The sequence below is a fragment of the Mobula birostris genome, chromosome 7 (genome assembly GCF_030028105.1).
Source record: "Mobula birostris isolate sMobBir1 chromosome 7, sMobBir1.hap1, whole genome shotgun sequence".
NCBI classification, from domain to species: domain Eukaryota; kingdom Metazoa; phylum Chordata; class Chondrichthyes; order Myliobatiformes; family Myliobatidae; genus Mobula; species Mobula birostris.
Window position 1 is genome coordinate 121,722,504 of NC_092376.1, and position 23,797 is coordinate 121,746,300.

The window sequence follows — 23,797 nt, forward strand, 5'->3', positions numbered from 1 at the left end:
TTAGATGGCCCTGATCCAGGAGGATGAATGGCACTTTTTAAATATACAAAGAATTAGGTAAGAGGTCCAGGTGGATAGGTAATTCAAAGAACCCTGCATGTGTTTGACTAAGTATTTCTCTTCCAAGCTGCAATAATCTACTTTGTGCACAAAGAGGAATTCCATTTATGGCAAAACTCTGTGTGTGTGTGTGTGTGTGTGTGTGTTTCTGACTTCCACAGAGCAACAAGAACAATGTTTTCCATCTTCACATTAATTTAGCCAATTTTTTGTGTTAAGCATTAGGCGACTTTTGCTTTCCTCTTTCAGAATCAGAAACAGCTTTATTATTGACTTGCATGACGAGAAATTTGCTGTTTTCCAGCAGCAGTACAGTGCAAAGCCAGAAAATTAAAATAAATTACAAAATAAATAAATAGTGCAAAATTAAATAATGAGCTAGTATTCATAGGTCCATGAACCATACAGAAATCTGATGGCAGAAGGGAAGAAGCTGTTTCTGAATCTTTGAGTAAAGGTCCTCAGGCTTCAGTACCTCCACCCCAATGCTTGTAACTTGGTGAGGATCCTTAATCACAGATGCTGCCTGCAGCACACTGCCTCTTGAAGGTATTCTCAGTGGTATAGATGGTTGTGCCCATGATGGAGGGAGCCAGCTAAGTCTACAACCAACCCTCTGCAGCCTTTTGCAATCTCGTGCGTTGGAGCCTCCGTACCAGGCTATGATGCAACCAGCAGGAATGCTCTCCACCATATATCAGATGAAATTTGAAAGAATCTTTAGTGACATAGCTCCTCCTGAAGTAGAGCCACTGGCATGGTTTCTTTGTGATTGCATTAATGTGCAGGCCCCAGGACAGATCCTCTGAAGTGTTGACACTGTGGAACCCTTTTCACCACTGACCCCTCCAGGAGGACAGGTGTCTGTCTACCAACTTCCCCTTCCCGGTCCACAATCAACTCCTTCGTCTTGCCGGCACCGAGTGAAGTTGTTCTTTCCAAAAGAACCAAATAACCTTCCGAGCACATGGCTAGAACATTCACCCTAACAAAGTTTGTCTCTTTGTGATTGTCTTTAAACTTACTCCCATACTTTTCCATTTATACCTCTGCCTTTCTTCAGAAATGTAACCAGAGCTTCTAGTTGCCCTTTATAGCACCTGCACCATAACTGTTGCCTAGCTTCAAATTATGTCCCAAAAAATTATTGCGAGGAAGGAGAGGAAATTAAGGCATCTCATTATGAAAGATGAAAGATAAAAGATCTTGGCTGGATTTTTAATGATAAATACACTTTTCTAAATGTATTTTACAATCATAAGACATAGGAGCAGAATTGGGCCTTTTGGCCCATCAACTCTTCTCCTCCATTCCATCATGTCTGATTTATCTTCCCTCTCAATCCCATTCTCCTGTCTTTTCATAACCTTTGACACCCTTACTAATCAAGAACCTATCAACCTCCACTTTAAATATACCCAATGACTTGGCCTCCAAGTTGGTCTGTAGTTGAATCACCACGCTCTGGCTAAAGAAATTCCTCCTCATCTCTTTTCCAAGGGGACATCTTTGTATTCTGAGGCTCTGCTCTCTTGTCCTAGACTTCCCCGACTATAGGAAACATTCTTTCCGTGTCCACCCTATCCAAGTCTTTCAATATTCAATAAGTTTAGGTTTCAATGAGATCCTCCCCTCATTCTTCTAAACTCTAGTAAGTACAGGCCCAAAGCCATCAAGTTCTCCTCATACATTAACCTTTACATTTCCAGGATCATGCTCATGAACCTGCTCTGGATCCCATCTGTGGAAATTCTAAATTTGGCCACAGGTATACTATATCTGACAATATTCTCTGAAGATCAGTGTGCCTGGGATTCACAAGAATTTCAACTAGTTAGTCTGGGTGCAGAAACCATAACACTAATGATTTTAATGGGGATTATTGGGAAGAAAGTTAAGGGGGATTATACCCTTTTCAAGCACTTATTTATGCATTGCTTTGTATATTTTTTAAAATATTTCTTGATTTCCTAAATTTCTTTTCTTTTAATTTGAAGAATTTCACTGTTTCTACCTTGACAGCTGGCAAGGCACAAGGCATGGTTTTGCTGACTGTTAAAGCTTTCATGGGCAGTTTGGAGGCTAACACAAGCTGAGCTGTTACTCAGACATCATCACAGGAGTCTGGGATGCTTCAGGCTTCTGCACTCAAATCAGGTAAAGTCTGTCAAACCAGGCTAGCAAACGTTAGCTGCTCACCCCATAACCCCTAAAACTTTTCATTTTCTGCTGCATCAGGTTTTCCACAAAGCATCATTTTAGAAACAGCCTTGTTATTCCACAGTTATTTTTGTCTCATCTCCCTTCGTATTTCCACCAAGTCCTGTCATGCTTCCCTGTCTCATTTTCTTCTCGTCTCTTTCCTTATCTCCCATTCACTGCTTGCTCTATGTCCCTCCGCCTTTAGATTTCTCTCCTCTTCTCTCCAGTTCGTTCTTTAAAATATGTGCACAGTTTAATTTATTATTTTGCTTTTGCATAGATGTAGTTTGTGTTGTAATGTAAACAGAGTCACCAGAGAGACACTGAAGCTACTGGATACGGAAGTGTTTTATTCAACATAATGAGACACTGTCAGAGGAAGAGGCCTGTTTGACCCAATATTACATGACATTTTATAGCTAAAGTTCAAAGGTAGCAGCAGGACAATTCTGTAGTTACAATGTATCTACAATGCTTCCTTTAAATTACATATAATTTTTACACCTCCTTCTTCGCACCCATCCTCCAGACACCCAAAATGAATGTTAATCAGCATTGTCTGGTTTTCAATTAACTGGTATCTACAGCTCCTGCTAGCTATTGTCCAGGGCTGTATTTTAAATTTAATCTACCATCCACATTCAGGTCTAAAGATTGGTAGCTGAAGTTATACCCCAACTCCAGAATATGCCCTAACAATTTGTTTTTAGTTTTATTTCAGATCCAATGGGTGATTTATATTCTTCTCTTCTACTTAAGGAATCTATTTACAGAGGATTCCCTGACTGATGGCAGAGTTTGTAGCATAAAAAAGGAGTAACATTATTAAAGGACATTGATTGGTTTAATGATTAAGCAAAACTGGGGTAGATGGATTTCAGATATGTGTGATGTCACCCATTTTGAGCCTCAACAGAATAGTTATGAACATTAGGTATTGAAAATCTAGAACGAGCAGCAATCCAAAGAGATTTAGGATACTATATGCATTAAAGTATGAGTTATATAAAAAAAACTCATTTATTTTTAGAATCTTCCTCTCTGTAACTACAGTGGAAAACAAAGAGAAGGAAGTTTTGCTTCAGCTATTTTCATTTTTAACTCTTTTTATTACTGTAATCTTCTACAGCTATAAAATACAGAGATTCAACAAACTAGTATATATATAATTAATAACGCTGAAGAAAAAAGACCATATATGTGCTAACGAAAAAAAAATAATTTATAAAAGAAGAAGAAGGAAAAGAAAGAACCCCAGCTAACTAAAAAAAAACTCACTAACTATAAAACAAAAAAAAGAGAAAAAAAACCTATTAGGAACCAACTCCCGGAGCGATACATCTTACAATCATATATATATACACACACACAAAAAAAACCATCAAATCATATTTATATAACATAAAATTGGAAGGAAACCATGTAAATTGATTCAAATTAAATGATAATATTTAGCAAAAGAGCCCCACCTTCTCTCAAAATCAAATCGGGGATCAGAAGTTCTACTTCTAATTTTTTCCAAACTAAGACATAACATTACTTGGGAAAACCATCGAGTTCGTGTCGGAGCAGAGGTACCTTTCCACTTCAATAAAATAGCTTTTCTTGCCAACAACATAACAAATGCAATTACATGTTGGTTTGAAAGTGAAATACCCTGAATATGATGCGGAACTATTCCAAATAGAATAGTCAATGTATTAGGTTGTAAATTAATTTTCAAAGCTTTAGAAATTGTAGAAAATAAAGATTTCCAAAAAGGTTTCAACAAGGATCATGACCAGAGCATATGTGACAAAGTTCATTTTTGCACCTATCACAGTAATTGTCTATATTAAGAAATATTTTGGATAGCCTCTCCTTTGTTAAATAATAGCGGTGAACAATTTTAAACTGAGTTAAACAATGGTTGGCACATATCGAAGAAGAATTAACCATTTTCAAAACTGGCGACCAAGGAGCAGAACTGGGTTAATACGTACAGCTCTGGAGTAATATTCCTGAAGTATCATGTCTAGTTGTAGACTCTGCACCTTAGAAAGAAGATATTGGCATTGGAGAGGGTGCTGAGCAAGTTCACCAGAATGTTGCCAGGGCTCCAAGGATTAAACCACTTGTAGAGATTACTCAAATGAGGCATGGGCCATCTTCAATACAGATGGTTAAGGTGTGGTTTCATTGAAGAATTTAAGATTTTGAAAGTAATTGAGAAGGCAGATAAATGGGTCTTGCCCACTGCTGGAGAAATCTTGATGAGTACTGTATTTAACCTTAGAAATATCAGAGTTCGGTTATTAAGAAGAGAAATGCTCAGAAAAGACTTCTCCACTTAAAGTTGTCAGAAATATGTTCCCACGTTTTAATATATAAAATAGAAGATAATGAGCTGAAATAATAATTTAAAATGGAAATAACTCGTAGAATGTGTAGCTGGGATGGTTGATGCTTGTGTGGTTGTACTCCGAACTTGGCAATCCATTTGCAAATGTTTCGTCACCATACGAGGAAACATCATTGGTGCGCTGTTCATTTGTGGTGTGGCTTCCTGCCATCATCAGTGCACTTTTATACACGGATAAGGCCGAGCATTCGGAGGCCGCACCACAAATGAACAGCGCACTGATGGTGTTTCCTTATATGGTGATGAAATGTTTGCAAGTGGAATGCCAGGTTTGGAATAGAACTCAACCCAAATGATAATTTAAAATCTATGGTGATAGATATTCACAAGCCAAGGGCATCAAAGGATGTGGAACCAAGTGGGTGGAGAGTTTGGATGATCTTCAATAATGGTCTTATCAAGTGGTTGTAAAAGGCAGTCTCATCCGTTCCTTTTCTTTTCATTTAATCCCTCGAGAAACTGCTTTCCCATTTTCCAGGCCAGCTTGTGGCAATAGCATTGCATTTTTTAAACAGCTATTGAGCTCTATCTCAGCAAGGACTGATGACTATTAGCAAAAGAAATTATCTGTTTTCATGTGCCTCCGTCTTGACATTTTACTTCTTTCATTCCTTTCACTTTTCCCCTGCATCTTCTGCTAATGGTGTTAAAGTTTACCTCTGTTCATATCAATAACAAAATGGTGATGTAAAGAGCAGTCCATCAGTACTTCTAGATAGTCAGAGTTAAGGTGGATAGGGATATCCTCCCAGGATGGAAATGTGAAGTCCAAAAGAGCATGACTTTAACACATGAGGGAAAATTTAATGGAGATGTGGGGAGGCAAGCTTTTTTTTACACAAAGAGTGGGAGGTGCCTTGAGAGTGTTTCCAGGGAAGGTGGTGGAAGCAGATACAATAGCAGCATTTAAGAGGCATCTATGCAAGCACCTGAATAGCAAGGAATGGAGGGATATGGATGAGCAGGCTGTTGGATTAATTTATTTGTCATCAGATATTGTAGGGCAAAATGCCTGTCCTGTGCTGTATCTATCACACTGTTTGTGAATGACTGTAGACCTTGGTGACATATACAAGAAGTTCCCTTTCACGGGCAATTATTACTTCTGACATTAGTTCAATAGTTTATTTCATTCACCCATAACCTACAGCCACCCCTTTCAATATGCTCAACGTAGGGTTGGCAACATGGGCTATCTGTACAGCTGGAAATTTCATCTAGTGACTTTTCTCCTTCAACAGCCCCACTTAATTAAGCAGCCCCTTCCCCTGTATCACTAACATAACAAAAAACAAAGCCCAGTCTCTTATGTCATTGTGATTTACATTCTGAACTTGTTCACTTTGGTGGCTTGGAAATTAACCTTTATCTCCTGGAGATAACAGGTTCCTCCTCTTAGGTGTGGGGATGCGCCCCTGTGACAAAGAAAACAGGGAAAAATTAAATTTGGTGCCATTTGTGCAGACTTCCTCGGAGATGGCTATTTGACTGAGAAAAGTTGTTTTATTTTTGTGTTTGTGGATAGCACCTATAGAACTCACTAGTATCTTAAGACATTTAAGAATTGAGTGACCAGTCTGTGACCATGAGTGTGTAAATGTTTGTCCATACTAGCCCTAGTTCTGAACAATTTATCATTAGCTCTGCTGGACTTTTGGAAACTTTATTTTAATATTATCTCCTCCTCTGCCCATTACGCCACCGGGCAGCAAAGAAGGTCAGAGGAGGAGATAATATTAAAATAAAATTTCCTAGAAGTCTGTGTGGAAGGATTCTTCATTTGCTGGTTCTGTAACAATTTTGTTTTACCAGTCAGGGTTGTTAGCCCTGAGCTGACCTGGTGGACCGCTCTTAGTCTGGCCTCTACCCTTTGACCTGTTTGGTTGGGGTGACCCTACCAAGAATCAAAGCACAAGGCCCTGACTCCAGCCAACGTAGCGCTCCTGGTCACTGAGGCATGAAAGCCTCCAAACCCTACGACAAGGATGTGGTCCTCTTGGAGGATTTTAATATCATAACACTAGAAAAATGTTCAAAAGGCTCGTGAAAATGAAGTGGATATGTCAATTGTATTACTATTCATAGGGCTTACCATTAATTTGACACATTGCTCATCATGCAGGTGTACCTGAAGATGCCATTGGACGTGGGAAGAATGCAAAGTTTAACACAGAGGTTGTCCAGAATGGGGATGAATTTACATGGTCACAGATTTATCCATGTCATACTACAACCAATCAATTTACTGTGGGGAAAGAATCTGAAATCGAGATGCTGAACTGTGAAAAAGCCAAGGTAAAGCTGAAAGTTACAAAACTGAAGAATTTAATTTCACTCTTGGTTCAATATTGCGATCATCTTTAACGAGTTGGAACTCCGTGCACACTGCCCTTCTATTACCCCACTGAGTTAACCATTTGTGAGCCTCGGCATGGAGATGAATGAGACGACCGATTTGCAGTTACCGTACCAGCTGTCATATCCAAAGTAGCCGGGGGGAGGTGTGCAGGCTTAGAGGGGATAAGCACCCACTCCCTACTAAATACTCTCAATAGTGTGCATCTCAAATAGCTTCTGACAACCAAGTCCAGCTCCTGGCCTCCACGTGTCCCTGGTGGAACCATTTCTACTGACAGGAGAAGGGGCAAAGGCAGGTTACTGGCGCCTTAAAACCAGTCGCTTTGAGCAGATGGGGCTCATCAGCCGTGGCTGGCAGCTCATCTAGGAGAAAGAAAACTCTGATCTCAGACCTCCGCTGCTTTGCAGCTATATCCACTCATGGGAAAGGCTTCAGGAATAAACCCTGGAGAAGAGTCCAGAGCTGAAGTCCCTAAATCAGTCCTGCATTAAGTTCAATGCTGACTGGCAACCCCTGCGTTGCTACTTGTGCCAAACTGTATCTGCCGTTCCTTTGGATTCATTGGCTGCTTGGAGAGGGGGAGCTTGCTACATAGGCAACAGCTTTTCCTTTCCCCTCTCCCACTTCAACTCTGCTTCCCACTCCCATTCAGATATGTCCATACATGGCCTCCTCTACTGCCATGATGAGGCTAAACTCAGGTTGGAGGAGCAACACCTCATATACCGTCTAGGTAGTCTCCAGCCCCTTGGTATGAACATAGAATTCACCAGCTTCGGGTAATTCCCTCCCCCTCCCTTCCTCTATCCCTATGTCACTCTGCCCCCTCCCCCAGCTACCTATCACTTCCCTCATGTTTCTGCCTCCTTCTACTACCTATTGTGTTTTCCCCTATTCCTTCTTCACCTTTCCTGCCCATCACCTGCCTGCTTCCCCTCCCCCACCCCTTTATCTTTCCCCTTACTGGTTTTTCACCTGGCACCTACCAGCCTTCTCCTTCCCACCCTCCCCCCACCTTCTTTATAGGGCCTCTGCCCCTTCCCTCTACAGTCCTGATGAAGGGCTCTGGCCCGAAACGTCGACTGATCGTTTCCACGGATGCTGCCCGACCTGCTGAGTTCCTCCAGCGTGTTGTGAGTGTTGCTTTCCCTTTATATCATACTCCCAGGCTTGCCCTATTGACCTTTACACAAACAGCTGGGATGCAGCATCCGTGGTCATCCCCAAGACCCATGGACTTTCTAACATCCACCCTTGGGGTTGTGATCCGAGAGAAGGTTAACCTCACACAAGGGCAGAGAATGCTAAGGACGTGTCTAACATCATTATTGGTTGAAATGGTCTAATTCTATATACGGAGAGGTTCACATGCATGTCTTGCAATTCAGCAGCTGTAGTTGAAACTTGTTGCAGAAGATTGCAGTTAAGCTGAAAAAAGCAAAAAGCAATATCATGTTCTGCAGTGAATAACTTGCATGCTCTGTTACACTGGTGGCCAAATCAGCCCCAGTGGACAAATTCTCTTAGAGAAAAGTTTTAACAATTCCTTCCCTATAAAGTGCTTAGATTGGTGTCTTGGTACATTGGACACAAAGTTACTGTGCAGGTATAGTAAGGTAAATGACAGTGACTTTTGCTGCTGTTACGTACCCCGTAACTGGGTTGCCAAACCAGCAGAAATGGATCACTCATTTGGAGTCTGGATTACTAGAACTAAGAAAGTTTTATTAAAGAAACAAGCAACACAGTACTCGAATCAAAAGGGTAATAAATGCAACAGTTCAGCAATGATAAACACACATGTGCACAGAATTAAAATAACAGGATCAATCAAGCTCTATCGTTGTCTAGGGGTAAATGACCAGTTTCAAAGTGACGCAAAGTTCAGTTCAATTTAGTTCAGTTCAGTTCACAGGAATCGCTGCCGTGGGAGATGGACAGTGTGGGGGAAGGAGAGAGAGAGCAAAACGAATGAATATTCAAGGCTTCCACACAGACCTTCGCAGTCAGCTTTCGGGCGAGTCCTTTGTGATGTCATCTGAGGTCACTGACCGTGACCCCTCCGTTTCCAGATACGATCGTTTCCCTGTGGTGAACCTGGCACCCAGGCAAGGGTGGACACACACCAGGTTCCCGCCGATCGTGCCTTTCCACCCTGTGCGTCTATGGCCCGGTACTTCCCACCGACTTGTGAGAGACGCACCGCTTCCAGGGTCTTGTTACCTCGGGTGTCGTGTGTGTCTTTCCTTAGCGAACCTGTCCCGTTTTATCCCCCTGCTGGGGTATCACCTGTCCATCACTTCAAACAGTTCAGGGTTCAAAGGGGGAGCCGATCTTGACAGCTCTCCTTCCCCTTCATTAACATCTCCAAGTGCTGCTCCATTGTTTTCCTTATCTCTCTCTCTCCTGAAGACAGGTGGCAGACCAACTGCTGATCCCACTGGTGCCAGCACAGGACAGCTACATCGTAATCTATGTGTATTCTTGTCACACTTCCCCCCTTTAAGGATTTTTACCGGGGGTAAAAATTACAAACATGAATGCATTATTTGATACCCACAAATATGCATCTTTATCAGCTATTTGGCTAATACAGCGAGTTTGAAGTTGTCAACACCTGACAGACAGTCAGCCATCACATTTTCTGTTCCTTTTATATGTGTTATTAATAATCCCTTAGACCAGGCTCCAACTTAGCAAACTTCATAGTGGCCAAAAACACTGATGAATTGCGATCAATGTAACCTCTCATTGGGTTTCATCCCGGACCACAATAACAAGGGTCGTCCCATTCCGACTCAGTTTTCTCTCGCAAGGGCTTAGTAGGAGGGGGAGAGGTAGTAACCGCAGAGTTATTGCAAAACTTCCTACAGTACCCCACCATCTCCAAGAGCCTTCTGAGGGCCCTCTTGTCTGTCGGGGTTGAGGTGACAGCGATAGCCCGCACTGTAGCTTGCATCGCTGCCAGCTGCCCCTGTGTCACCACAATTCCCAGGTAAGTGACCTTCGTGTGGCCGAACTCATTTTTTTCAAGGTTCACTATCAAGCTGGCTTCAGACAGCCGTATTACATTGCCAATACACACCTCTGTGTTCGTCAGCCCTTTAGTCACTGAATTACTCATTCTATAGGGTTGTTGCTCGTTAGGCTGACCTGGTGTCACAGACACCACCCAACGTCCCAGTTCTTTGCATCGCCTCGGGACAATCAAACACACGTGTGTGAGTCGTTTAATTACTTCTCCTAAAGAGTCGCTTTGTTCGGGGATTAAGGGAGAGACCTTATCAGCAGAGCTGGCCAAAACAATAGCCTTCTCCCATCTGGTCGATACCATACTCATCTTTTCAAAATGGTTTTTTTCTCTTATCAGGGGGACCCTAGCTTCATTGATTTCCGCGCTAACACCGACTAGGTTTGTTAGCATATCAAAAGCCTGTGACCGTCTCATTTCGCGTCGGTCATAATCAATAACATCCTTCCCCCTGGGCAGCCGGTAAACCTCTTTCATGATTCCACCAACTGTTTCCTCCAGCACCGCAAAATGTCCACCATGGGGTACCTTGTGGGCCAGGTTAAAAATCTCAACCCCATAACTCTTTTGCAGCACCCCCCATCCCTCATCTGCGGGCACGGTACTTGGTCTCCCTTGCTTCCTTAGCACTTCCTCCTCCACACAATAGCCTACTAGTTCCCTTGTTAAGTCTGTGTCAGAGAGAGCTGTCTCTGCCAAAACCATCAGCCCCTCATCCCGCTCCTGTGCCTGCACAAATTCCTTCCTAGCTAATGCTAAGTCTGTCTCAGCTCCCTCACTACCTCTTGTTTCACTACACTCTTTCTTTTCACTTTCTACCCCCTTCTCGTACAAGGCTGGCAGAAACGTCTCAGCTAAATTTACTACCGCAGTCCCGTGATGAACCTGTGAGTCCATGGGCGGGGCCTCAATGCTGGCAGGCTGACCTGTCAATCTCACTGCTTTGAACACGATTCCCCCGGCGAGGTCATTACCGAGCAAGACTTCCACACCTTTCATCAGTAATTTGGACCTCACCTCGATCGTGACTAGTCCAGAGACCAGGTTGCTTTGTAAGTGTATCTGGTGCAAAGGGACTGACTCTGTCCCTTCCCCAATACCTTTGACCTCTACCTCCCCAGTCTGGGTCTCTGAGCTAAACTCTAATACACTCTTTAGTATCAGTGACTGACATGCTCCCGTGTCTCTCCAGATCCGCACTGGAACTGGTTTTAACCCCTCCTTCACCGACACCAATCCGGCCGAGATAAACCTTTCGCGCCCTTCCTGAACTTTGGCAGACCTGCCCTTCCCTAGCGGTTCATTTACCAGCTCGATACAGCCAGTCAAAATCGCCGTTTTTCCTTTTCCCGTCTCCTTCTTTGGGGCAAAGCACCTGGACGCAAAGTGTCCGACTTTCTGGCAATTATAACAGACGACCCCAGGAGACTTCCTACCAGACTGCTCCCGGTCTACCTTATCCTTTTCACTAGTCCCCGGCTTACTTTCTGACTTTTCTGGCGGACTCTCCCCGCCGTACTGACTACCCTTCTGGTAGCCTTTACTCGGGGCAAACTTCATTTTATGTGTCAACGCATACTCATCCGCTAACTTAGCAGTTGTGGCTAACGTGGCTGCCTCTTTCTCATCGAGGTAGGGTCTCATACCCTCAGGGACACAACCTTTAAACTGCTCAATTAGGATCAGCTGTAGCAGTCTGTCATAATCCCCCTCTACCCCCTTTGAGGCGCACCAACGCTCACAATATGTCTGCATCTCACGGGCAAACTCTAAATACGTGCGGTCCCACTGCTTCCTTGCATTCCGGAACCTCTGCCGGTATGCCTCCGGAACCAACTCATAAATCCTGAGGATGGCCTCTTTCACCACCTCATACCTCTGGACATCTTCTGCGGACAAAGCTGAGTAAGCTTGTTGGGCTTTCCCTTTCAGTACTCTCTGAAGCAAAGCAGCCCACTTATCCCTCGGCCAGTCCTGACTTGTAGCAACTTTTTCGAAATGGAGAAAGTACCGATCCACGTCGGTATTGTCAAATGGGGGAACCAGCCTAACCTCCTGGGTTGTCCGGAACCCTCCACCTTGGTTCGGCACGAGCCCCTGCTCTGCCCTTATCTTTAACTTCTCCAGCTCGAATTCCCTTTCCCTCTGTTTCTCCTCTTGCTCCAGCTGTCTGTCTCTGTCTCTCTCTCTCTCTCTCTCTCTCTCTCTCTCTCTCTCTCTCTCTCTCTCTCTCTCTCTCTCTCTCTCTCTCTCTCTCTCTCTCTCTCTCTCTCTCTCTCTCTCTCTCTCCTGCCTTTAACTATCTCTCTTTCTCCTGCCTTTCTAACTCTCTCTCTTTCTCCCACCTTTCTAACTGCTTCTCTTCATGTTCTAACTGCCGTACCCGGAACTCGTGCTCGAGACTCAGTTTTTCAAGCTGCACCTGTACCGCGTCTCCAGCAGGTTTTTCAATAGACACCACCCCCAGCTCGCCTTGGGGAAACACACCTTTAGATACATAGTGCTCTACGATAGCTCTGTGTATCTCCTCTCTCCTCATTGTCGACTTCCCCTTAGCAAGATTCAACCATTTGGCCACAGCTACCAATTCCGTTTTCCTGGCATCCTCTAATGCCTCCAAGGTCGGTGCCTTTATAAATCCCTCAACCTCCATTTCTGCTGTTTGTCTTTTCTTTCTTTCGGGAATTTTGACCCAATCAATTTACTCCGTCCCAAATTTAGCATTCAAAATCGCGGACGAGACCCCCACTTATGTTACGTACCCCGTAACTGGGTTGCCAAACCAGCAGAAATGGATCACGCAGTTGGAGTCTGGATTACTAGAACTAAGAAAGTTTTATTAAAGAAACAAGCAACACAGTACTCTAATCAAAAGGATAATAAATGCAACAGTTCAGCAATGATAAACACACATGTGCACAGAATTAAAATAACAGGATCAATCAAACTCTATCGGTGTCTAGGGGTAAATGACCAATTTCAAAGTGACGCAAAGTTCAGTTCAATTTAGTTCAGTTCAGTTCGCAGTAATTGCTGCCGTGGGAGATGGACAGTGTGGGGGAAGGAGAGAGAGAGCAAAACGAATGAATATTCAAAGCGGCTCCCACACAGACCTTCGCAGTCAGCTTTCCGGCGAGCCCTTTGTGATGTCATCTGAGGTCACCGACCGTGACCCCTCCGTTTCCCGATACGATCGTTTCCCTGCGGTGAACCTGGCACCCAGGCAAGGGTGGACACACACCAGGTTCCCGCTGATCGTGTCTTTCCACCCTGTGTGTCTATGGCCCGGTGCTTCCCACCGACTTGTGAGAGACGCACCACTTCCAGGGTCTTGTTACCTCGGGTGTCGTGTGTGTCTTTCCTTAGCAAACCTGTCCCTTTTTATCCCCCTGCTGGGGTATCACCTTTCCATCACTTCAAACAGTTCAGGGTTCAAAGGGGGAACCGATCTTGACAGCTCTCCTTCCCCTTCATTAACATCTCCAAGTGCTGCTCCATTGTTTTCCTTATCTCTCTCTCTCCTGAAGACAGGTGGCAGACCAACTGCTGATTCCACTGGTGCCAGCACAGGCCAGCTACATCGTAATCTATGTGTATTCTTGTCACACTGCAAATCAGTTGGAGTGCCACATAATTCTCCTTACTTTGGGATAGCTATAGTAGCATCGGAGGCAGCTCTGAAAAGTTAATTGGCTTGATTCCAGAAGTGAATAGGATGGTTCTGTGCTCAGTTAGATGAGAGATTATCTTTTTGATGCAGTGTGACAGAGTGCATGCTGAGGAAATGTTTCCCCTTGTGGGCAATGAGTGAGAGACACAAATTCAGAATAAAAGATTGCCTATTTACAATGGACCTGAAATGATTTCATTTTCCCCCTGAGGGTTGTGAACCTTTGGGATTCTCTGCCCTAGAGGATTGTGAAGGCTAAATAGTCGAATATTTTCAAAGCCAAAGCTAAGATAAATACATGTTTGGTCTACTGGGAACAGGTAGGAATATAGGGTGAAGAGCAAGTTAACATTACCCAAGTTCTCACTGATTGGCAGAGTAGAATGGGTGAGGGGGATGACAAAAGGCCTTCCCCTTCCATTTCCGGTGGAATTGGTCCATTTGAGGTGAGGAGCAGAGTGCATACAAGGGGAAGTATCATAGGACACGAGGGAGGAAAGTATAGTAGGTTTGCTGATGGATTTGATATAGATGGTTGGAGGCGGTTCAGGTGAAAATTATGTTTTGGTGCATATTATTTGAGGTGATTGCCTTCTTCTATGCTGCAAAGTCTGTAATAAAATTGAGTGATGTTATTTGCTTCTCTCCAGATTACCGCAAAAATCGAAGGAGGAAAACTCATCATGAAATTTCCTAATTATATTCATACTGTTGAGATTGAAGGAGACAAGTTGATTGAAGTGAGACACCTTTTCCTGAAGTTTTAACTATTTAAATGTTGTTAATTTATTCACAGAAGAATTGTTTTGTTGCACTATGGTTAATAACTAATATGTGAACTTCTTATTCACAACAGACATCAGTGTCCGGCAATATCACTTTAAAAAGAGTCCACATGAAAACAGCCTAAGAAGATGAACACAGAATCTTGTAGAAGATAGAACAACTCTACAGCAAATAGCTAATTCAGGATACTACATTTATTTCCATGTAAAGTGCATGGTTATATCACAGATTAAAATAGAATCTGTTCCTAAAAAAAAAGTGATTTTTCCATTGCTTGCATGAAGTCCAGAGAAACAAAGAATTAAATCTATGTGATCTTTATGCTAAACTTGTTCTCTTGAAATTTTATCCTCACACAGAACAGCTTAAAAATAAATTTTGCTTCTGTACTTTTGGGATGCACCAGTTACAGCGGAGGACCAGCAGATGAATGAAATGTGCACAGTTCATACGTGCAGGCAGGTTCCATCAGTTACTGTGTCTGCACACTGATAAAAGGGAATGATTACAGAATCCTTGCATGCTGTGCACGATTTATTTTTCATCCAAAGCTTCTGCCATTTGGTGTGAATGCACCTTGTGAATGGTAAACGAGAAAACCTGCAGATGCTGGAAATCCAGAGCAACACACACAAAATGCAGGAGGAGCTCAGCAGATCAGGCAGCATCTATGGAAAAAGAGACCAGTCCTGCTGAAGGGTCTTGGTTGGAAACTTGCAAATGGTATTGTGCATGACTAACGCAAGTTCTGTTAGTTATTATCTATGTATGTTGATAAGAGCAAATTACATAATTTTTTTTGAATCGTTCAAATTCCAATCATTAATATCCAATTTCAGATATAGTCAGTCATTAATCCCATCTTATAAACTATATTCAAAGAAACACTGAAATTTGAGCAGTGATGTAAAACAGGAAATGCAATACAGGAGATAGTTTAAGTGTAAATTTACTGACTGCATTTCAGAATCAGAATCAGCTTTATTATCACTGACATGTGACGTGAAATTTGTTAGCAGCAGCAGCAGTTCAATTCAATGTAGCAGAGAGAGAAAAAAATAATAATAAAACAAGAACATAATAATAAACAAGTAAATTAATTATGTGTATTGAATAGATTTTTAAAAATGTGCAAAAACAGATATACTGTATATTAAAAAAGTGGGGTAGTCATATGTAAACAGAGTAGAGAGTGGAGCATTTCTAAGCCATGTCAGGAAATTGTCAGGCTCCCCTGCTTCCTACCAGATGCTTCAGCATATCTGTCCATGGATCGGACCTGCAATAAAGTGATCCTACAAATACAGGAGCATGAGTAAGTCTGCTCATTCAAGTTCAATACCATCTGGTGTAGGGGGCAGGGTTTCAGATTTCAGGATCATTGGGACCTCTCCTGGGGCAGGTGGGACCTGTACAAGAGAGACAGGTTACACTTGAACCACAGGGGGGACCAATATCCTTTCAGGGAGGTTTGTTAGTGCTGTTGGGGAGGCTTTAAACTAGATTTGCAGGGGGATGGGAACCAGAGTGCCAGAGCTGACAGTGTGGCTGGGGTGAAAATAAATGATGTTGAAAGTTTAAGCAAATCCGCTGATAGAAAGGTTGTGAGTGGTGGTAAAAATCTTCTGAGGTGTATATATTTCAATGCTAGGAGTATTGCGGGGAAGGCGGATGAGTTGAGGGCGTGGATTGACACGTGGAATTATGATGTTGTAGCAATTAGTGAAACTTGGCTACAGGAGGGGCAGGACTGGCAGCTTAATATTCCAGGGTTCTGATGTTTCAGATGTGATCGAGGCAGAGGAATGAAAGGTGGGGGAGTAGCAGTGCTTGTTAGGGAAAATATTACAGCAGTGCTCAGGCAGGACAGATTAGAGGGCTTGTCTACTGAGTCCTTATGGGTGGAGCTGAGAAACAGGAAAGGTATGGCCACATTAGTGGGATTGTATTACAGACCACCCAATAGTCAACGAGACTTGGAAGAGCAAATCTGCAGAGAGATAGCAGGCAACTGCAGGAAACATAAAGTTGTGGTGGTAGGGGATTTTAATTTTCCATACATTGATTGGGACTCCCATACTGTTAGGGGTCTAAATGGTTTAGGGTTTGTAAAATGTGTTCAGGAAAGTTTTCTAAATCAGTATATAGAGGGACCAACTAGAGGGGATGCAATATTGGATCTCCTGTTATGAAACAAATTAGGGCAAGTGACAGAAGTCTGTGTGGGGGAGCACTTTGGTTCCAGTGATCATAACACCATTAGTTTCAATTTGATCATGGACAAGGATAGATCTGGTCCTAGGGTTGAGGTTCTGAACTGGAAGAAGGCCAAATTTGAAGAAATGAGAAAGGATCTAAAAAGCGTGGATTGGGACAGGTTGTTCTCTAGCAAAGATGTGATTGGTAGGTGGGAAGCCTTCAAAGGGGAAATTTTGAGAGGGCAGAGTTTGTATGTTCCTGTCAGGATTAAAGGCAAATTGAATAGGAATAAAGAACCTTGGTTCTCAAGGGATATTGCAACTCTGATAAAGAAGAAGAGGGAGTTGTATGAAATGTATAGGAAACAGGGAGTAAATCAGGTGCTTGAGGAGTATAAGAAGTGCAAGAAAATACTTAAGAAAGAAATCAGGAGGGCAAAAAGAAGACATGAGGTTGCCTTGGCAGTCAAAGTGAAGGATAATCCAAAGAGCTTTTACAAGTATATTAAGAGCAAAAGGATTGTAAGGGATAAAATTGGTCCTCTTGAAGATCAGAGTGGTCGGCTTTGTGCGGAACCAAAGGAAATGGGGGAGATCTTAAATAGGTTTTTTGCGTCTGTATTTACTAAGGAAGCTGGCATGAAATCTATGGAATTGAGGGAATCAAGTAATGAGACCATGGAAACTGTACAGATTGAAAAGGAGAAGGTGCTTGCTGTCGTGAGGAAAATTAAAGTGGATAAATCCCCGGGACCTGACAGAGTGTTCCCTCGGACCTTGAAGGAGACTAGTGTTGAAATTGCGGGGGGCCCTGGCAGGAATATTTAAAATGTCGCTGTCTACAGGTGAAGTGAGAATTGCTTCTCTGAGTGGAGGCCTGTGACAAGTGGTGTGCCACAGGGATCAGTGCTGGGTCCATGTTTATTTGTCATCTATATCAATGATCTGGATGATAATGTGGTAAATTGGATCAGCAAGTTTGCTGATGATACAAAGATTGGAGGTGTAGTAGACAGTGAGGAAGGTTTTCAGAGCCTGCAGAGGGACTTGGACCAGCTGGAAAAATGGGCTGAAAAATGGCAGATGGAGTTTAATACTGACAAGTGTGGGGTATTGCACATTGGAAGGACAAACCAACGTAGAACATACAGAGTTAATGGTAAGGCACTGAGGAGTGCAGTGGAACAGAGGGATCTGGGAATACAGATACAAAATTCCCTAAAAGTGTCGTCACAGGTAGATAGGGTCGTAAAGAGAGCTTTTGGTACATTGGCCTTTATTAATCGAAATATTGAGTATAAGAGCTGGAATGTTATGATGAGGTTGTATAAGGCATTGGTGAGGCTGAATCTGGAGTATTGTGTTCAGTTTTGGTCACCAAATTACGGGAAGGATATAAATAAGGTTGAAAGAGTGCAGAGAAGGTTTACAAGGATGTTGCTGGGACTTGAGAAACTCAGTTACAGAGAAAGGTTGAATAGGTTAGGGCTTTATTCCCTGGTGCGTAGAAGAATGAGGGGAGATTTGATAGAGGTGTATAAGATTATGACGGGTATAGATAGTGAATGCAAGCAGGCTTTTTCCACTGAGGCAAGGGGAGAAAAAAACCAGAGGACATGGGTTAAGGGTGAGGGGGGAAAAGTTTAAAGGGAACATTAGGGGGGGCTTCTTCACACAGAGAGTGGTGGGAGTATGGAATGAGCTGCCAGACGAGGTGGTAAATGTGGGTTCTTTTTTAGCATTTAAGAATAAATTGGACAGATACATGGATGGGAGGTGTATGGAGGGATATGGTCCGTGTGCAGGTCAGTGGGACTAGGCAGAAAATGGTTTGGCACAGCCAAGAAGGGCCAAAGGGCCTGTTTCTGTGCTGTAGTTTCTATGGTTTCTATGGTAAGAGGTCAGAGTGGGCAATAGCAGAGAGGTAAATTGATTTACCGGATGGAGAAATCGGTATTCATACCATCAGGTTGATGGGTACCCAGACAGAATATAAGCCTTTGCTCCTCCACTCTGAGGCTGGCCTCATCGTGACACAAGAGTAGACCACGGATTGACACATCAGACCAGGAAATGGAATTAAAATATTTGGCCACTGGGAAGTTCCACTTGTGGTGGATGGTGCGGAGGTGCTCGACAAAGTGATCCCAAATTTATGACGGGTCTCACCAATGTAAAAGAGGCTGCATCAGGAGCACCAGACACAACAGACCACCCAGACGATTCGCAGGTGAATTGCCTGGTAGGACTGCTTGGGGCCCTGAATGGAGGTGAGAGAGGCGGCAAATGAGCTGGTGAAACACTTGGCTACTTGCAAGGATAAATGCCTGGAGGGAGATTAGTGGGGAGGGACAAATGGTCAAGGGGATCACAGAGGCAGCAATCCTCTGTGGAGGTAAAGATATGTTTAGTGGTAGGATCCCTTTGGAGGTGACAGAAGAGGCGGAGGATCGTGTGTTTGATTCGAAGGCTGATGGGGTGATAGGTAAGAACAAGAGGGTCTCTATTGGAGTGGCGGGAAGGTAGAGTGAGCACGAATGGATGAGAATGGAGGAGATGTGGATGAGGGCAGCATCAGTAATAGAGGGGGGGAAACACCATTCTTTAAGGAAGGAAGACATCTCTGATGTCTTGGAACAGAAAGCCACGTCCTGGGAACAGATGCAGTGGAGGCAAAGAAACTGAGAAAAGGGAATAGCATTTTTACAGGAGATAGGGAGGGAAGAGGTACAGGTGAGCCAACCATGGGAATCGGTAGGTTTATAAAAGATGTCGGTCAACAGTTTGTCTCCAGAGATGGGAGCAGAGAGATTGAGAAAGGGAAGGGAATTGACAAAGATGGACCAAGTGAATTTAAGGGCAGAGTGGAAGTTGGAGGCAAAGTTGATAAAAATTGATGAGATCAGCATGAGTGTATGGAAGCAGCACTAAAGCAGTCATCAATGTAGCAGAGGAAGAGTTGGGGAGTACTGCTGAGTAAAGCTTCAACATGGGCAGTTCTACATGGCCAAACAAAGGGGCAGGTATAGTGAGTGCCCATGGCCACCCTTCGAGTTTGGGGAAAGTGGGAGGAGCCGAAGGAAAGGGTGAGGGTCAGTTCTGACAGACGGAGGAGTGTGGTGATGGAGGGGGATTAGATGGTTCTTTTGTCAAGAAAGAAGCGGAGAGCTTTGAAGCCTTCTCGATGGGGAATAGAACTGTCTAGGGACTGAGCACCCATAGTGAAGATGAGGAGGTCAGGGCCAGGGAATTGAACGTTGCTGAGGAGATAGAGGGATGTAGGTGGGAAGGAACTGAGCCAAGGGGATAGCATGGAATTGAGATATGAACACATGAGTTCAGTTAGTCAGGAGCAGGCATGGACAATAGGTCTACCCAGACAGTCCAGTCTGAGGATCTTGGGTAGGAGGTAGAAGCAAGAGGACTATGAATTTGGTGGCAATGGTTGGGTGTTCTTCAGAGTGGATGTGGTCAGTGATGGTGTGGAGTGGGGTCCCCGAGGAGTAGGTAAGAGGAGGTGTTGGAGAGTTGTCACCTGGCCTCAGCCAAGGTAGAAGTCGGTGCATCACACTACAACAGCACCCTCTTGTGGGTTTGATGGTGAGGTTGGGATTGGTGTGGAGAGAGTGGAGAGCAGTGTGTTCAGAGAGGGTAAGGTTGGAGAGGGAGAGAGGAGTGATGAGTCTTCCCCAACCCATACATTTCCAGAACTATGTTGATAGTTTTCTCCCTACGTGATGGCAGGATTCCCCTCCTCTCCACTGCATCCTGACAAAACGTCACACACGTTGAATTAAAAGTTTCAATAGTTAACGAACTGCCAGAAGTACTGGCAGCCGACTTTTCACTTTACAGTCTCTTTGCAAGTGTTTTTTTTCTCACCTTCCCCCAAAAAATCTGATGAGTTGGACCTGAAGTTCACTTAGTCCAAGTCTGGAACTCAGAGGTTGCCTTCAGAAGTCCATTTGAACAGGGAGAAGAGAATAGTTGAGAAAGCTGTTCCTTGGTATGTAAACCCTGCAAAAGATCGAGAGAATAGTCATGCAGACATGACACTCTCAGCTACCACTGAGACCGTGCCTGTTGATGCCTCATTATGTAAGGGGTTCAGGATATCTCAAACTCGGGACCTTTCTGATGTGTATCAGTTAATGTCCCATCATATCACACTTTCAAACTGTCAGGATCCCAGTTACTGTGCATTTCTGCTCCACAGCCTTTATTGCCTGAATTTGATGCAAGCTTCCTAGTTTAGTGAATGGGAGCCAATAGAAGAGTGAACACTTGCTGTCACGGCAACAAAACAACAACAGACGCAATGGAAACCACAAAGAAAGTCCAGGTGCACCTGGAACCACAAGATACCAGCAGACCATCCTTCAAGGGAACTTTACAAGGCCACTTATTCCTCTGCACTTCCACGAGAAACATTGCTTCATGGGGCTGCTCGAAGTCTACATGGATCTACAATTAAAAGCAATGCAATTCATACAGGGCTATGGTAGGAAACTTCGTCACATGGTGTGAGCAGAATTATCTGCAGCTTAATGTGAAAAAGACTAAGGAGCTGGTGGTAGACCTGAGGAGAGCTAAGGTACCGGTGACCCCTGTTTCCATCCAGGGGGTCAGTGTGGACATGGTGGAGGATTACAAATACCTGGGGATACGAGTTGACAATAAACTGGACTGGTCAAAGAACACTGAGGCTGTCTACAAGAAGGGTCAGAGACGTCTCTATTTCCTGAGGAGACTGAGGTCCTTTAATATCTGTCGGACGATGCTGAGGATGTTCTACGAGTCTGTGGTGGCCAGTGCTATCATGTTTGCTGTTGTGTGCTGGAGCAGCAGGCTAAGGGTAGCAGACACCAACAGAATCAACAAACTCATTCGTAAGGCCAGTGATGTTGTGGGGATGGAACTGGACTCTCTCACGGTGGTGTCTGAAAAGAGGATGCTGTTCAAGTTGCATGCCATCTTGGACAGTGTCTCCCATCCACTACATAATGTACTGGTCGGGCACAGGAGTACATTCAGCCAGAGACTCATTCCACCAAGATGCAGCACAGAGCATCATAGGAAGTCATTCCTGCCTGTGGCATCAAACGTTACAACTCCTCCCTTGGAGGGTCAGACACCCTGAGCCAATAGGCTGGTCCTGGACTTATTTCATAATTTACTGGCATAATTTACATATGACTATTTAACTGTTTATGGTTTTATTACTATTTATTATTTCTGGTGCAACTGTAATGAAAACCAATTTCCCCTGGGATCAATAAAGTATGACTATGACTATGACTATCAATCTAAATAATAGAACAACCTAACAGAAAAGATAGCAGTGGAAAAATTGCTCAGAATCTATGTAATATTTTCAATTAGTATGGATATAACAGGTACTGAGCGTGAGTGCACAGCCCATTTGAAATTTATACTTCCGCTACAGGCTATAATAAATGGAAGAAATGTGATGTGTTCATAAAATATTGGTATATGCAGACCGACCACACTACATAGCAGGGCAGGAGAGAAATAGAGAATTCAGTAACACTGTGTGTCATACATAGCAACCTGATTGCTCTCATCACACCAAATATATCACAGCCACCTTTTATAAATGGGTACTTTGTCCAAAACTAACAGAAAGGAACAACGAGGCCAAAGAGACCATGTACATAGTGTACAAGCAAGCGAAAGTCTGCACTTGCTGGAGATCCGCTCATAGAACACCAGAGGAAATCACCAGGTCAAGCAGCATCCAGGGAAATGAGTAACAGTCGACGTTTCGGGCCGAGACCCTTCTTCAAGACTGGTGATGATGTGCTGATCTTTCACTCTTTTTGGTAGATGCTGCCTGACCTGCTGAGTTCCTCCTGTCTTTTGTGTGTGTTTCTCTGCACATCATGCAGTGTTCTGTGTGTGTTTCTCTGCGCATCATGCAGTGTTCTGTGTGTGTTTCTCTGTACATAATGTTGTGTTCTGTGTGTGTTTCTCTGTACATCATGCAGTGTTCTGTGTGTGTTGCTCTGTGCATAATGTAGCGTTCTGTGTGTGTTTCTCTGTACATCATGAGGTATTGTGTTTCTCTGTACATAATACAGTGTTCTGTGTGTGTTTTTCTGTATGTAATGTAGTGTTCTCTGTGTGTTTCTCTGGAAATAATGTAGTGTTCTCTGTGTGTTGCTCTGTACAAAATTAGTTTTCTATATCCTTGGATCTTATTCATTGTTTTATAAGGTTTTTGCATTGTATGATAGAACATCTCAGTGACCACAATTTTAAAAAATACTCCTACAAATGATAGAATATCATGACACAGATATTGTGCCTGTAAAATGTATCTATGGTTAAGGTACCAAACTATTCAATCCAGTGTTTTGAGTACCAGCTTTAGAGTCATTCTTTCCACCTCAGTTAAATTTTGAAATCTCTGCCAATTTGTCTTATGCCATTTTGGTATACTCAGCTGACTTTATCAGCAACTTTTGATGGCTGAGGAGGTGCCGGCTGATCATCAACAAACCACCAGATACAGACAGCAGGAATTGCTGTTGTCTCTGTTCAAATTTACATTTGAATAACATTTGCTGTGACATTTATTTCCCAGCTTCTGAGATGAGATACTTTAAGTACGTCATTGCAATTTTATTAGCTGATGGACCCTTGCAGTGCATCGGTTACTGATCGTAATCTTCAGTTTGTATTGTAAGCTAAAGTATTTTACAACCTTACAATGTCAAGATAAAAATGAGTAGGGCACTTAATATAACCATTGATTCAAAGACAGTAGTAGTCTTTTAACTCCTACACTTACTATAAATGACAAAAGCATTGGACAAACATAAAACAGTACAGGCAGTACAAGAACTTCAGTCCCTGATGTTTCGATCATTCAACCTTCTCTAAGATCAATCTAACCCCTCTCTCCCCCACAGCTCTCTATTTTTTTTCATCCATGCACCCATCTAACATATCTGCCTCTACCACATGGCAACACGTTCCACACAGCTAACAATCTGCGTAAAAGTAAAGTATCTCGACATCCTCTCATCCTCCTTTGCTCCAAAGCAAAAAAAGCTCCAGTTCACTA

The 23,797-nt window shown here is 43.3% G+C and overlaps 1 protein-coding gene across 5 annotated transcripts in view; it reads left to right on the forward strand.

The window, feature by feature from the left end:
- Nucleotides 1-14,810, forward strand: part of LOC140200406 (gastrotropin-like) — a 192,784-nt gene extending 177,974 nt beyond the window's left edge. For all 5 annotated transcript variants that reach the window (XM_072263688.1, XM_072263687.1, XM_072263689.1 and 2 more), the window contains 3 exons: nt 6,786-6,958; nt 14,374-14,463; nt 14,580-14,810. In XM_072263688.1, coding sequence (XP_072119789.1) covers nt 6,786-6,958; nt 14,374-14,463; nt 14,580-14,633 — 317 coding nt within the window. In that variant the 3' untranslated portion in view covers nt 14,634-14,810. The remainder of the gene's footprint in view (nt 1-6,785; nt 6,959-14,373; nt 14,464-14,579) is intronic.
- Nucleotides 14,811-23,797: the final 8,987 nt, after the last annotated feature.